The sequence below is a fragment of the Aspergillus pseudonomiae genome (genome assembly GCF_009193645.1).
Source record: "Aspergillus pseudonomiae strain CBS 119388 unplaced genomic scaffold BDV37scaffold_11, whole genome shotgun sequence".
Classification (NCBI taxonomy): Eukaryota; Fungi; Ascomycota; class Eurotiomycetes; order Eurotiales; family Aspergillaceae; genus Aspergillus; species Aspergillus pseudonomiae.
This window is the reverse complement of record NW_022476003.1, coordinates 376833-392643: the sequence shown is the minus strand read 5'-3', so window position 1 is coordinate 392643 and position 15811 is coordinate 376833. Positions and strand designations below refer to the sequence as shown.

At 51.2% G+C, this 15811-nt stretch overlaps 5 protein-coding genes and 2 non-coding genes across 7 annotated transcripts; 2 read left to right on the top strand and 5 right to left on the bottom strand.

Annotated features, from left to right (window-relative positions):
• Positions 1–948: 948 nt before the first annotated feature.
• BDV37DRAFT_18974 (uncharacterized protein) lies at positions 949–4532 on the top strand. The gene has a single exon (XM_032079637.1). It carries the CDS (start codon positions 1429–1431, stop codon positions 4408–4410), a length of 2982 nt encoding a protein of 993 aa, XP_031944794.1. The 5' UTR covers positions 949–1428; the 3' UTR covers positions 4411–4532.
• A 123-nt stretch (positions 4533–4655) lies between these two features.
• On the bottom strand, positions 4656–6602 carry BDV37DRAFT_269248 (phosphotransferase family protein; the record flags this gene model as incomplete). Its single annotated transcript, XM_032084331.1, has 4 exons — positions 4656–5494; positions 5612–5998; positions 6049–6335; positions 6574–6602. 4 exons carry the CDS (start codon positions 6600–6602, stop codon positions 4656–4658), a joined length of 1542 nt encoding a protein of 513 aa, XP_031944793.1.
• A 1269-nt stretch (positions 6603–7871) lies between these two features.
• On the top strand, positions 7872–8302 carry BDV37DRAFT_280005 (cytochrome b5-like heme/steroid binding domain-containing protein; the record flags this gene model as incomplete). Its single annotated transcript, XM_032086461.1, has 3 exons — positions 7872–7938; positions 8005–8106; positions 8178–8302. 3 exons carry the CDS (start codon positions 7872–7874, stop codon positions 8300–8302), a joined length of 294 nt encoding a protein of 97 aa, XP_031944792.1.
• Positions 8303–8418: 116 nt separating this feature from the next.
• BDV37DRAFT_290757 (uncharacterized protein) lies at positions 8419–10179 on the bottom strand (the record flags this gene model as incomplete). The annotated part of the gene is made up of 1 exon (XM_032088795.1): positions 8419–10179. One exon carries the CDS (start codon positions 10177–10179, stop codon positions 8419–8421), a length of 1761 nt encoding a protein of 586 aa, XP_031944791.1.
• Positions 10180–10710: 531 nt separating this feature from the next.
• On the bottom strand, positions 10711–14361 carry BDV37DRAFT_18949 (uncharacterized protein). Its single transcript, XM_032079634.1, has 5 exons — positions 12521–14361; positions 12272–12466; positions 12149–12225; positions 11855–12092; positions 10711–11785 (listed from the first exon to the last, which is right to left on the bottom strand). Exons 1-5 carry the CDS (start codon positions 14256–14258, stop codon positions 10830–10832), a joined length of 3204 nt encoding a protein of 1067 aa, XP_031944790.1. The 5' UTR covers positions 14259–14361; the 3' UTR covers positions 10711–10829.
• Positions 14362–15037: 676 nt separating this feature from the next.
• BDV37DRAFT_t48 lies at positions 15038–15118 on the bottom strand. Its single transcript has one exon. It is a non-coding gene; the product is annotated as a tRNA-Ser (tRNA).
• A 438-nt stretch (positions 15119–15556) lies between these two features.
• On the bottom strand, positions 15557–15628 carry BDV37DRAFT_t47. The gene has a single exon. It is a non-coding gene; the product is annotated as a tRNA-Glu (tRNA).
• Positions 15629–15811: the final 183 nt, after the last annotated feature.

Genomic DNA, 15811 nt, shown 5'->3' with positions numbered 1-15811 from the left:
GTACAGATTTGTAGAATCAGGGGGAACGGCATCCAAGAAGTTTTCCTCCTGGTGCCATCCTACGATTGGGCCGTGTAGACATGCATGTAATGTATAGAACCGCATCAGGCAATCCATTAGCAACCCAGCCAGCGAATAGAACGATTGCACGTAACCTCTTGCCAAGGGATTCCCGGCGGGACCCAGACGATCTAGACTCCTGATGGCCGATTCTTCTCGTCTCACGGCCCTCTCCGAGGTACCTATGATCTGTCCTTGGGAGAGAAACGTTACTAATCACATCCTGTTAGGCACGTTCTATGTCCATACAAACAATAGTTTCAAGCGATGTGTTCTTCTCCACTCTAGAAACCTGCCAATTCTGTCTCATACTTTCTTCCTCTGTGTCCCCTATGGCCGGTCCAACAGTCTCCAGGAAAGCAGTGGCAGTGGCATCCAGCCAAGGTGCCTAGTCCCCCATCGACAGTAGTCGTTCAGTTTCAGTCCCCGTATCTAGTTCATTCTGCGCAATTTCTCTCCAGGATCTTCAAGCACATTGCAGCCGCACCATTCCTGGGTATGAAGCAATGGTCAAACCGGTGACTCCATATCGGCGAGGAGAAAGGCCAGGTCTACGTTAAGGCCAGGTCGAAACTTGCGTTTCTGCCAGGCTCGGGGTTTATCAAACATGGATCGCCATCTCATCACAAATGCTGTCGAAACTGCCAAATACCAGCCTCTGTGAAAAAGAACCACGACCAGGGGATAATCTCGTGCAGATCTGACCAATTCAGCAGCTGTCAGGTACAGAAAGTCTCAGCATGGCGTTGTCTCCACTTCAGTGTTAGGATACTAATATTAGGAAACTACGGTTCATGTGCAAAGGATGATTGTCCCTGTCCTTTTCACTCACTGACAAGGGCCGAAGCCGTATGGGACTTCAGCATTAAGAGCCACCAATGTGGTCGTCCACGTAGGGACTAGGAAGCGTAAGAATAGTTTGTCTGTTTTTGTTTTCAATTTTTTTTTATTATTACTATTGTTATTATTGATTCCCCTTCAGAATGCTTATTTCATGGGAACAGAAAATTTAACTCCAACCGAAAGTGGATAATGGACCTCGGCACATGGCAGGAGGATTAGGGCTGGAACGAGGAGAGAACGATTAATGGTTGATTGAAGAGACGCAGGCCCTGAACGGAATGGACAACCGGTCTCGATCTGATTAGTGGGGGTGTTGATCCTCCGTCATGACCTCAAAATTGGGCGATATTATTGGATGCTATGGAGCTCAGGGTTTGATGGTTGCATTTCTTGACCTCCAAGCCTAATTCGCAGGGGCCCAGGGGTGTTCCACGGCTCCGATCCCGACTTCTCGCACTTCCGACCTCCATTCCTCGCGTCCTTCTCCGACTTCCACGATTTAAAACCCCCATGTCGTGCTGAAAAATGCCCGATCCCAAGTCCTCTGATGCTGCCGACGGCGGTAGCGGCAGCCAACGGGGTCGTCGATTTAAGCTGCCGGCCTGGTTGGACCACTTCAATGCGCGCGACTTGAAGGTACTCTTTCGCTGCTGGGCCGCGGCCTGGGTGGCCTCGCTGCTGATATTCATCGGCCCAGCCTTGCACGAGATCGGCATCGCGACCTTCTTCGGGGCTTTATTGCTGTATATTGCCCCCCCAGCAGGAATCCTGTTCGTCTACCTGCTGGCAGCGCTGTCTCTCCTCTTCGGCATGTGTCTTGCGTGGGCCTGGGGGCTCCTCACTATGAAAGCCGCGTTAGCGGCCCGACCAGACGCACAAACGAAGGCGATGGTACAGGCATTGCAACAGCAAGCGGTCGCGATCGGCAATCAAACCGGCACGAATCCAACTGTAGAGGCTCAAATCCTCGTGTACAATGGCTTCATGCTCGATGCCCGCGTTACTGTTATCTTCTACGTGATGATCTGTGCTTTTGTCTATTTTATGTCTCGCGTCCGTGTCGCCAATCCGAAGTTTGCCTTGGCACAGATTTTCGGCATCATCATCGCAGACCTCTTTCTTCTCTTCGGGCCAAGTTTGCCATCATTCAAGGCTTTCTTGCCGGAGGTCCTCATTAAACCAGGCGCCATCGGCATTGGCCTGGGGGTTGCCTGCTCTTTGGTCTTCTTTCCGCAGTCGACGTCGTTTGTGGCCCTCACACAGATGGAGCAACTCGTCCGCCTAGGAGGAATCCCGCTGAAGTGCACCCAGCAAAAGTTTGCAGGTGAATCCCTCGATCTGCAGCAGCTGACGGCCACTAAAGCGAAGACCATCGGAGCAATCAAGGCCATGCAACCGTCGTTGGCCTTCCTGCCCCTTGACTTCTCTCGTGGCCGCTGGAGCCCAGACGACATAAAGACGTTACAAGAGCCCCTGCGACAGGCTATTCTAGCCACTATGTCATTGATGGACTACCACATTAACCTCCTCAGAGCTGACCGAAAGCTACAAGAGATCAAAGCGCTCTCTCCACAGGCATCTGACAAAAGCGACGTGCAGGAAAAACGAGCCCACGACGTCGGACAGTATCAGCTACAGGAGAGCGCAGATGTACTACAAGGATTGGACAGTCCCGAGCACGGGGCTTCTCGACACCGCACACTGGAAGCATTGAGAAAATCAACCACGGAACTGCTTGAATTGTGCTCGGAAACCAGTGAACTCATTGCACAGTCTCTGCACGCGGCCAATTCTGGCCGATGGTTTCGTCGAGCCGCAGCGTTAAATCACCTGAATGAGCTTACGACGAGAGCGGATCGCGTATTGCAGACGCTGCAGTCAACCCGAGCATCATGTGCAACACAGACCACGGAAGCGCTTCTCGACAGCCATGCTGATTTATTTGATGAAAATGGTCAGTTGAAATCGGCCGAACACTTGGGACCGCATGCCCTCCGCGGAATGGTACTTGGAATGGTAATGGAGGAACGTATCCTCGGCGCTGCAGAGACTTTAGAACGACTCCTGGCCCAGGTCCACCGGTTAATGCAAGCGCGCGCTGAGGACCGCATCTGGATTCCCTCGGGTCTGCGCTACGCTTTCAGCTGGCTGGTGAACCCACACCAAAAGGCACCCACAGAAGACCTCACCGCGGCTCCCGCGACCGATCCTGACGATGCTGAAGAGCAAGCCAAAGAGGCGTATCGGCGTCTGAAGATCAGCCGTGGCTCCGGAAGGCCTATCCGGCGAGGCCTGGTGGTGAGAGCGCTGACCGGCTTTTATCACTGGTTCACGAATCCCGGCGGGATGTATGCACTGCGCATGGTGGTCGTCACGATCGCGGTGGCAATACCTGCTTCTATTCCACATAGCACTGGGTTCTACTACCGGGAGAAAGGTATCTGGGCTCTGATCACCGCGCAGACCACCTTGCTTGTGTACATGGGCGATTTCACCGTATCGCTCGTCGGTCGCACGATTGGCACGGTCGTCGGGGGTGTGATGGGCATGGTCGCCTGGTACATTGGGGCTGGCAATGGTCCCGGTAATGCCTATGGCCTGGCTGCAATTACGGCAGTGATGACCGCCATCCTGATGTGGTGGCGTTTGTTCCTGCCTCCAATCCTGACCATGGCGGCCATGATGGGCGGCGCCACATTTGTTTTGGTTATCGGCTTCAGTTACGATGACACTCACATATCGCAGTATGGTCTACCGGGACACGGCTACGAAGCATTTTGGAAGCGACTCGTCACGGTGCTGCTAGGCTTCGTCGCCGCATTCATCGTCCAGATATTTCCCCGCCCGCCCTCCGCAACACGGCATATTTGCAAGACATTGTCCAATACTATCGGCACGCTCTCTGATCACTATGCTCTCTTGCTATCTCATTGGGGTCGGCCAGAAACCAACAGCCCCATAGGTGCAGTAGCTGAGAAGATCGCCCTCGAGATCGGAGAAACTCTCCTGTCCATCCAAGGCTCAATTGGCCTCCTAAAATTTGAAATGACACTTGGTCCGTTCCACCAAGCAGCATTAGCAAACATGCACGTCCTCTGCCAGGACATGAATCAAGCCTTAGGTCGATTGCTCGTCCTATCGACCAGTCTCCCACAGCAGTTCCAGGAACGGTTTGCCCAGAACGTGGGTCTTCTCAACGACCATCACATTGGCGATATCATGGCCGTATTAAGTGTGATCGAGCAGGCGCTGAAATCAGGCCTTCCTCTGCCAGAACGCTTGCCAACGCCGTTGATGAAGCGGTGTTTCGAACAATGGAATGCACAGCGCCGTGCTTCGGATTTCAATACGACGCTGGTGCGAGATGAGAATTACCGGCGGTATTGTGTGGCCGTCAGTTCGTACTTAAAGTTCTTGTCGACTGTTGATGACATGGTGTTGGTATTGAAGGGTACCTTGGGAGAGTCGCATTTGATCGAGCGGTGTCCAACTGAGGTGCCGGTCTGAATGCTCCCAACCTGTTCTCACCAGCTGCTCTCTTCATCTATATGCTGTGTGGTTGCATAGTCCCGGCATAAATTCCAACACGTAGCACTCCGCTGTTCAAATATAGCCTCGACCACCGTCAATCCGTTCTGTAGAACGTTGTATATAATCAGAAGAGGAGAGATGATCATTATTCTACCGGTCATCGGCCATGAAGACCAGATATAACAGATATCCTAGCCCGCCAAGCATAGTCCTCATCAGCTTCATTGAGTCACCGGTACAGGTGGGAACGGCCACATTGCTGCCGCCTCTTCCGGTGTCATCTCCTCACTCATAGTCTCAATATACATGTTAAATAGATCCCGATTCACCTCATTCGTAGCGTCCCATCTATCATTCGGCACCCATCCAGTGTCATCCGTACAAAGCCCAGTCTTCACAGTGTCCCACAGATAAAGCATGTCACTATATTGTTCCTCCTGCTCCGCATGCCTTTCCAGCTCCCGTTCAGTGAATCCAAACGGACAAACACCGGGCAATACGAGGTTATCCCAACCTCGCGAAAGTCGGATCAAAGCATTCCGCAGCGGAACCAGACTTCCACAGTCAGGAAGCGAACAAGGGGTAAACGGCTCCCAAAGCCTCCGATCAAGGCTCATTCCGTTATACGCTGGTTCGTTAGACCCCCGACAAGCCAGCTCATAGTATTTTGACAGCGACGCCAAAGTGTTGTCTCTCTTCGCTTCTTCCTTTTGCTCTGGAGACAATCCTTCGAAATCATCCGGTAAGCGTGGCACCCGGGCTCCTGGGATATAGTTCTTGGGTGGTCTGAGGAATTCCGGGAACCGCGCTTGGGTGAACAAGGGCGCGGATCGTGTTGACTGCCAGTCTATTATACCTTGGATGGTGGTTGGGTTATCTGGGGCGACGAAGATGTTGTGGAGGTGGAGGTCTGTGTGCCAGAGGACTGGGGGTGATACATCCAGGACTTCTGGGTTGGACGAGAGTATTGGGAGGATTTTGATGATCTTGTGGAGTAGGCTGATGTATTCATCAATGGATTGGACTCTGCCAAAACGGTTGAGGTGTTCTTGTACTTCGCCTTTGGAGTTTGCGATATGAGCCAGTGCGAAGTTGTGCATTTGAAAGTGCGAAGTTCGACAGTGAGGACCCTTGACGTGTCAGAAGCCAGATCATTGATAAAGACAAAGGAACATACAGGGACCTGTATATTTCTTTTCATCAGGCGTTCCGGATATCCCATCCCAGGCAGTTCGATGGCAGGACGGACCAACGCAAAACGAGCCATCGGGGTCTAAATCAGCAGGTAGAGGATGATATTGAAAGTCGCGCGGTAGCGAGTGTTGTGAGTCACGTAGGTACAGACTCCCATATGCGGATAAGACCATACTTCTGAGCTCGCTCTCCATCTGGATGATCTGGGTTATGATCTCAAAACGCTCTAGCATATTCATGCTATCCCACTTTTCGCCAAGTGCAACGCCTGGAACCTTTTCCATGATGATGTGCTCTGCGCCTACAGGGTTCGCTGGATCTGGGCTCCAAGCGAATACCACTGGGACTGGTATAGACGTACGAGACTGCACTGCCAATATAAGTATGCTTTGCTCAGGTAGAAGGAATATGTGAACATACAGAAGTTCAATGTCGCTACTTCGGAAGCTGTGGTCAACGAGGGCGGTCCAGCATTCGGACAAGGGACCTTTGCTACCACCTCGTGGCCGTCGTCCATTGTAAGGAGAAAAGCCTTGTTAAAGTTTCCCTCTATTTTAATAATGTCCATGCATGTTGTTGAGTCGCTGAACACCGATGCTGCCTTGGAGCACAGATTGTTAACATGGAACTTGACATATCGCTGCGCGAGCTGGTGCTCCTCATCTATTAGCCATCGACCTGACGTGTACTTGAACAGGCCTTCTGGGCTAGCCTTCGTGGACACTGGTAGAGTTCATTGATTAGTGGTGTAGCGCTTGAATTGTAGACTATCGACAGGGAAGGAGAGACACACCGGTCCTATGTACCCAGAATGCTTTAGTGGGAGTTCTCTGGCGGAGTTTGATTCCGCTGGTCCTGAGGTGAACAATATGTAGACATGGAATGGGAGAGCAAAATTGTCTCATTCTATCTGTATATACGGAGACAGCTCCTCTAAAGAATTACCGCGAGGTTGGTGTGCGACCTTGCTGCATGCGGCTTCTACTAGAGTGACGTTGTAGAAACCCTGTTCCTCAAAGCGAAACAGGCAGCAGAGCTCAATACATGAAATATTTGGCAATTGGTCAGTTGTGAGATCAATTAGACCAGCTAGATCATGGCTTGAAGTGTCTTGTTGAAACAACTGTTGTTCAAACAAGGGGAAGTTCTTTTGGTGGTCCGTGCACCCGTTGTGTATTATCCTAGCGGTTTATTCATTGCATTCAAACTCGCTCTCGTTCGGCGAGTGATGAATAAAGCGTAATCTATCGAGATTCCACTTCAGTAGACTACGATAGAGACTTGGCCTGCATAAGTTCTAGTAACAAGCAAACCATATTCAGCAATATCGATGTAAATCCCAATCCCTCTTAGCTGTCCGGCGTCACCCTCATGCTGAATATCGTTCAGAATCGATACCATTGTCATTATCTTGATACACCTAGAGCACCGGCCATCACCCTGTTATGACATATCCCTGCAACGGCCCTGTCATTGACATCATTTATTCTCATGGGCCCCGGCCTCATGAGAGCAACCCTTTGTCATTGAGCATAAGGGCTATCGTCATTGTGCATAGCACCACTGCGACATGTCACACTCTTTGTCACAAGATCACCAAAAGGAAACCCTACTGACTCGCGTAGCCTCTCAGATATGGAAGACATACTGCAGTTCAGTTCGCAAGTGCCAAGCCAATATCGAAACCCGAGATTGGGAATGAGTGATCACGCACCCAACCCCAAACCCAGCCACCACGCGAGCACCCCACGATCCATTATGTTCACCGATACATTGCCTAAGACTAACCCCTGGCGCACTTGGAGCGCACTGGCCGACGATGCACTGTCCACAATACCCATAGAACCACGGCAATATCGAGAACCCGACTGGTCAAGTCTCTCCCGCAATACCCGCAATACCCTCCTTTCTTCCCACCGAACCCTTTCCATCCGCTCCACGCGAAGTCAACGTAACCCCCACAGGCGCCAAATTGCCACTAATGAGCAGGCTAGACAGGGATATGCCCCAGATTCCTGGGTCCTGGGACCGGGAAAGATCCTGCCTTTTGTTTCTACCCCGGACTCGAACCATGGGCGGGAGTAGTAGTGGTTGAGACGTCATGTTTTGTGACAGGTTATCCTATATAAGCTGTTTCTTTAGCTTCTAGCGTCTCTATTATCTACATTAGAATATCAAGATATTCGGTTCAATTCACGGCATTTCCAATCATGTACGGTGTGAACGAAAACAAAAAGAACAAAATGGTCCTCCCCTACATTTCCCCGGACCAAGTCTCAAAACGAAACGGAGTGGATAACCCCGAGATTTGTACGTTAACTACACCTACATCGATTGCCCTTTGAAGCGGAAGTACAATAGAACTAACGTGAGCAGGGCTGGTGATTGATGACATCGTCTACGACTGCACATCCTTTCTATCAAGACATCCCGGCGGCGAGGCTGTGTTGAGACGGTTCGCTGGGTTTGACTGTTCATGTATGTTCACTTTGGTTAGCTCTCTGACCATGTTCAAGATACAGTAAGAGTAAGACTCATGTTGTAAGCAGGGCAGTACCACGCTATCCATGGAGAACGGCGGAAAGTGTTCGCAAACAAATCACTAGAGAAACTAAGAGTTGGGTGGACGGAGGGAGTCAGCAATCCGTATTCTAAACCAGAATGGGTTGAATAGCGTATGCATTATAAGAATATAATCAATCATGCATATGTCACAAACTGTCTGTGTAGTAGAAGTCGTTATTACATTCAGTGAGCAGATCTCATCAATAAGAGAAACAGGAGAAAGAATCAATATTCCTGCTCCGCCAATCTCGGAAACGTAGTCGAGAAATCCAACGCATCACGCACAAAGATATCCCAGTCATAGCTATAATTCAATGAAGTCGGATCCATCGGATTAAGCAGCGTGTCTGCAGACCAGGTATCCTCCGTACCGGTACCCCCCAGTGGTGATGCAGACCCATTCAACTGCTCGTCGGGCATAGAACCATCTGGCCGACCTTGATTCGAGCCTACAGATTCGTTCAGCAAAGCTGCGTCCTGTTCTTTACGCTTTTGTGATAGTCGGACCAGGAAGTCGATGTTTTTGTATGCTTTTCGCGCCTTCTGTGTCGCGAAGTGGTCGGCTGCTTTTTTCAACGTAGAGAGGGAGTCCTTGACGTGGACGAGTGATTCTCGCGTATCCATCGCGAGGAGAATACAGGTGAACTGAAATGGAACGTTACTGACGTGCCACCAAGGACAGCTGGCATCGATGGATCGTGACGACGCGGCGAGGCCTTGGCAGCCTAATCGAATGACCCGGTCGACGACGGATGTCATATTGGCGGTTGAGTTCAGTATTTGCAGACGGCGATAGATAGTAAAGGAAAGCACACTCTGAGAGAGAATGACAGCGTCGGACTCAAATTCAAAGCCTTCCAGCCGGACAAGCGACTCCTCCAACTCCGACACGTCGACCGTCTGGTCGGGGTCTAACTTTTCTGATAGCTGGAACAACGAGAGGAGGTCACTTGTGGGATCCCCGGCTTTTGGCGTAGGAGGCGGGCATTGAGCCCCTCGGATGACGACCTGCGATCGACCATACTCGAAAGAAATCCATGTATTGAGCAACTTGGCAATCCAGAACAGCCGTCGCCTACATTCCAGATTTTCCGGCTGGCCGCCGTTGTGAATCTCCGGATAAACCAGTGAGCCGCGAGTGGACTCACGATGTAATCCAGCCGCCTCGACAATATGCATTGTGGTGCACGACGCTATCCACGCAGCGTGCGGCGTGCTGTGGCATCGCAGATACATGGTGCGTAGCAACCAGCCCTCGACATCGTGGACGCCCGGGCTGACAACCAGCGTACTCGTCGTCTCGAGAATATCTTTGGCGCAGTCAATCAGATGTCGTTCCTGTTCACTTGCTTTCGACCGCGACGAGAACAGTGATCCCAACGCTCCCACCCCACATAGAACGGCATCATACTCGTTTGACGCACAGGGATCCTCCCATCTCCTCCCCGCCTGCCCAGCCACCACCTCCACATCCAAGAATCCATACACGGGATGGATCTTCTCAACGTAAACAGCAAACAGATTCTGCCACGCAGCCTGCGACAAAATCCAGGTAATGCTCTTTTCCGAACGATGCGGACTCCGGCGGACACCCAAGTTCCACCCCGAGCCGTGCTGCATTGAAGGCGCATGGTCGGGGCTCAGTTTAAGGCCCAGTAACTGTGGAAAGAGGACACCGGAGTTGGCTTCCATTGATTTCTCCTCCGTTGGCCGACGGCTACTGGGTTCCGGAGCGGTAGAAGGGGGTGCTGGACCGGGTGATGGCAGTGTAACTGGTGGCGAGAATGTTTGCCCGGCGGCTACGGTCGTGAGTCGCCTTTTGCGAGGAGGCGGCTCATAGCAGCAGCGGTAATCATATCGACTGCAGGATTCGCATGGTGTTTGGCCATCGCATTTGCGTTTCCGGATCTTGCACGCCTCGCAGGCGAGTCGGGTGCGGCGGCGTCGGGTTTGTGGGGGTTGCTCTTGGGGAGGATTGGTGTCCATTGTATATGATTTACTGATCTTGAAATCACCGAATCTACCTTTTCTTCTCATATATGGACTGTGGGACTAAGCCATAGAGCGTGCAAGGCGACAATATGCGTAACCACGAAAGAAAGGGATAGGGTTGGTCAGGTCAGTCGTATAAAAAAGTACGGGCGGACCCACACGTTATAACAAGGATCAATGCGGGGAAGACAAGTTTATTTCTTTGTTTTCCCCTCCTTTTCTGCCCCGGATATATGGTCAAACTGGAGGCTGTTGTCAGAGCCGAAGGATCATTAGCATTCAAACTAGGCCGGAATGACGACGCTCGCTATTAAAGCAATACGAGGGGAAAGTCCAGACCGCCCGTTTGCTCGGTAACCTCGGGGCGATGGAACCTGCATGAACGCTTTCTCGTTTCGAGTAATGGGACCCCTGTAGGGGGTGGCTTGTACGTCACTTTGCAGCGTGACTCAGGGCTTTACAGAATCATGTGCACGAGGTGCTACTTGAATGGAGCTTATGAGAACTATACATCATTGGTGTCGACTTTGGAGAAGGTAAAAAGTAAACCATAGCAGTACTGGGATAAAAGACAAAGAGAACCAAAACCAAAGATTATACACGGAATCATTAAGCAGGCCCTTTCCCATCTCTGGGCAGACAAGTTACAATCGCCCCAAGAACCTCTTGATGGCCTGTGCCGTTCCCTCCAGGTCCTCAAATACATGCCAATGACCCACGTCCTTCAGCAATTCTACCTGCGAATTGGGTATCTTGCTTCGGTAACCCTGGGCTAACTTCACTGGCGATATGGCATCTTCCTCTCCGGCGACAATCAAAGTCGGCATTCTCAGATTCTCCACTGTGATCACGGTACCCCTTGACCTCGCAAGCGCGATGCATCCCTTGGCATAGCCCTCCGGATGAGTAGACAATAGGGATTGGCGCACCGCGGAAAGGGCCAAGGGCCGCGATTTAGTCACACTGGAGGTGGCAGCCGTGGCCACAGCGTTGGCCACACCCGACGCTTCCATGCCTTTTTCGCGAACGAGGGCAGCACGCTTGGTGAATAATTCAACGGCAGGTTCTGGGAAAGGGGTCGGTCCTGGCCCCAGCAGGACCAACGTCGTGACACGAGACGGGTGCTTTTCTGCAAAGAACATCGCAATCAGCCCACCGAGGGACCAGCCAACAAGAGTAGCAGATCCGATCGATTTGGCGGCGAAAAGCAGGTCAAGGTCTCTCGCGAAGGTCTGCAAGGTAGCAGTTGAGGAGGCTCGGGTGGGCGTTGCGCCGTGTCCCTCGAGATCGTAGAGAATGATACGGTAGTCCTTGTCGAGCCCAGCGGCTTGGATCAGTGGTGCGTAGTACTCCAGATTGGCACCAAGGCCGTGAATGAAAACGATTGTTTCTGCATTCGGGCTTTGGGATCCCAATTCTCGGACGTTGATGTAATGATCAGGTCCGACCTTTGTTAACCCAACACCGCCCCAAGTCCGATCAAGGTTGTAAGTTGGAATGCTCGATGGCTTTTGGAGGACACGATCGACAGTAGGGTTCTTGCTACCAGGATCCGCAATGCGATTGGAAAGCTTTCCAAGACCAGTGATGCTCACTTCGACTGGAGAAATTTATATTAGCTTTGGCCACCAGGAAAATACTTTCTAAGAACTTGAGAGACTGGGCTTACCCAAGTCGCCTGGCTTAAGGAACTTCGGTGGATGGTGGCCAACACCAACGCCGTGTGGAGTGCCTGTTGCGATTACGTCGCCTGGCTGAAGTGTGATGCCACTGGATACCGTCTCAATCAACTTAGGAATCGAGAAAATCAGGTCCGCTGTGGTGCCATCTTGACGCTTTTCACCATTGACATGGGTTTGTACTCGAATTTCTCCCGGTAATGCTGCAGCTGGAACAGCAACCGGTCCCTGACAGAATAATTAGCAACCAAATGCAGATGGGCGAGATAAGAAACCAAACATACCATAGGACAGAAGGTGTCGGGTGATTTCCCCATGAAATATTGCCGATGGTCTCGCTGTCTTTCACGGGCGGAGAGATCTGGGTCAAATTAGTTGGCTTCTCTCAAGTCGTCCTACAAACTAACCATTTATGATCGTATAACCCCAAACATAATCCATTGCATCTTTCTCCTTGATAGAAAAACCTGCTTTGCCGATGATGACTCCCAGTTCACCTTCGTAATCCATTGTGTCAGTAAATCCAGGGTGGGGATAGATGTCCGTTCCACTAGCAGTAACGCTAGTACTGCGCTTGGTGAAGACCGTTGGGACTTGGGGGCCTGTATATTCTCAGTGTCTTCTGCAAACTTATTCGTAGAGATATTATTTCTTACTGTCAGTTACTTTGCTGCCAGCCGCAGCATAGCCACTTTCCTGGTATTCTTTGATATGCTTGCGGTAGTTCTCGCCAATACAGAGAACATCTCGGTCTGCGAGAGGTGGCAACAGCTTCACTGAGCTTAGCGGGAATGGAGTTTCCGCAGCGCGGACAACACCTTCATCACCCAGTTCAATGGCCTGGCTCAGGTTGGCAAGGGGTGAGCCAGAAGCCATCGTCAGCGGCTGGATTGTGGAGTCAGCAAGATCGAGATGGCCAATGCGAGGCCGTCCCAAGTCGTCTTCGAAAGCTACAAAATTGAAGTAGCTCTTTTCCTCTTGCAATGATGGAGGTGCCGTAGTCATAGTGAGGAACTCCATCGGCTGAGCTTTGTGGATACGGCCGTTGATCATAATCACGTCCAACTTGGAATGGTCTTGAAGCACCGCAATATCTTTCAGAGGATCACCATCGACAAGAATGCAATCGGCGTAATACCCGGGAAGGATCTTGCCCAGCTCGTCCTCCTGCATGAACAGCTTGGCTATTCCAGCGGTTGCAGCGACAATGGATTCCATCGGCGTAAAGTCCAGTAGCTTCACAAAGTGCTCAAGATCCCGAGCGTACGTCCCATGAGGACACCAGGCAAAGCCATAGTCGCCTCCCGGAAGGACGGTGATACCTCTCTTGTGCATCTCCTTCAAGGCTTTTGTGGCTGTCTCCAACTCTTTCCGGTACCCAACTTGCTCAGCTTTCTCCATGGAATACCCAAAGGGTTCCGCCTCATAAACGGTGGCATAGAGCCAGTTGAGTGCGGGAGCAACGACAACCCGGTCTTTAACCTTTTCAAGCATCTGCATGCCCTCTTCATCGGTATATGAGGCATGGTAAATGACGTCGACGCCGTGTCTGGCGCATTGGATCACCGAGTCTCGGGCCCGTGCATGGGAACAAACCCTAATCCCATTGCGATGGGCCTCATCCACACAAGCGGCGGTTTCCTCATCGGTGAAGAAACATTCCTCGGCCGATACAGTTTCGGTGATCGCTTCGCCCGACATACTCAATTTGATTTGATCAACACCGATCTTAGCATGATGCCTGATCACCTCTCGCATTTCCAACGGGCCATCAGCAAAGGCAGTAATTCCGGCCGCAAGCTCACCCTCTCGCTTGGCGATCTCTCTGCCGTTTGCCAGAAGTCTCGGTCCAGGCAAAGTACCGCGATTGATAGCATCTCGGACGACGCAGTCCAGGCGATCTTTGGCAGATGCGGCGCCATAGCACATGGTGTAGCCGGAGTCCAGATAACAAAGCGCCGAGCGTGCTGTGATCAGAGTGTGCTCCTCTACGCCAATGTCACCCAGCAGCTCCAGAGCGATATTGTTCCATGTCCAATGTGTGTGTGCATCCCCGAGACCAGACATGAGAGTGCGTCCACGACCCTGGATGACACGGACCTTTGGATCATGGCGAAGCGCTTCAACGTCGGGGACTGACCCAACCGAGACAATGCGCTCCCCATGGATCAGCACATCGCCACGATATGGGTCATTCCCAGTCGAGTCGAGAATGTTCACATCCAGGAAGAGTATCTTTGAGTTCGGTGAGGTGCCAGTCATGCGATACGATTTGGGTTTAAGTTTGGGATCGAACCGGAGGCCTTCGTGGGGATACGGGCGTCGGCGCGTGGGAAGGGTCGACGATGGTGTATTATGGTCATGGAAACCATTGGTGAGGACTCCGGGAGCCATTGTGAACCGCGTTTCTCTCGTATAGTACAAAGCAATATGTTATTCAGGACATACACATCCAGCGCAAAGTAAGAAGGGCGCCTCGATTTAAATGCATACTCCTCAACCCACTTCCCGGTCATGGTTGAGACACACGTAGTATCTACCCCATGCATTGTACCGCAGCATCCGTGCTCCTCACTCACTGATACCGGCGATATTCGAATTTTAGGATGGATATCGGAAAGAGTGGTAAAGTTGAAGGCCTTTGCGGGTAATGCGGGAACTTGTCCCTCGTGACCTCCCGACATCCCGGACATTCCAGACGACAATGAGCGACAGAGACGAATAACAATGGAGTCCTATGGAGACTCTGCATGCTCTTGCGCAAGGAGCTAGCGGATATTGCAGCACAAAGAACTCTCCGCTCCTGTACGTCATCCCTAGCAAGTTGCTTGTCAGCGTCAGCACCTTACTTCCGGTCATTCTGTGGAGCACTGAGCCCTAACTAGCTCTTGCATCGGTCTTGGTGCTTGGTGTCTCACCTCCTTTTAGGAAGAGGTACTTTGATTGCATATGCAAGTCTTACCCCACGTGAAAGGGTATATTTGCTGTTCCCGGTAGGCTTGACGTTGTGGCGAAAGGGCATAGCGGCCCAGATGGAACCATGTGAGGCGGATCTCATGAGGTGTCTGCATGGACGCCTTAATCGTACACCACAATTGGGACCCATCCTACAAAATGGGTCTCACAAAGGAGGGAGAGCAAAAAAGAAAGGAAAGCAAGCTTTCGAATTTCAACGTCAGCGACAGGATTTGAACCTGTGCGGGCGAACCCAACAGATTTCTAGTCTGTCGCCTTAACCACTCGGCCACACTGACTTGGATGAAAAAGTCCGAGTACCTTTTGTTACATGGTTGGGGAATAGTTTCAGAGCAGGTATGTGATATGGAAATCAACATGTGAAGCCATACAGTGACTCGCAGGGATCAAGGCAACTCTTCTGGTTGTGGAAGAGAATATTTCCTACCCGCAGGGGCATATGTAGGTTACAGTGCGGAGGGCCTGATTTGGAAAATATCAGCTGTCTCGATGGCTCCACTCCTCTATTGCCTCCGGCGATAGACAGCTACAATAGAATATAGAGATGAATTGTGTGCAAGTGGAGCGTGGTACAAGAATTATTTGGTAGTCTCATAGATGTGCGCCGGGTAGAAGGAAAAATGAACGTACGTCAGGATCACCACGGTCGTTCTAGAGGTGCTGGGCAACGAGGGATCCACAAAAAGGAAACAAAAAGACGAAAAATCAAAAAGTTATTCCGATGCGGGGAATCGAACCCCGAGCTGCTGTGTGAGAGACAGCGATGTTAGCCATTACACCACATCGGATGTTGTTGAAAGATCTAATCTTACTTGACAATATCAATCAAAGCATAATGCAGTCACGCAAAAAAGTCACCACCATCACTGCAAGGACTAAACGACCACTTCCTATCGACGACTTTGTGGATATAAAGAATATAGTTGACCGATTTTGCAAATATTCCACGGACTGTTAACTATTTGCATAAG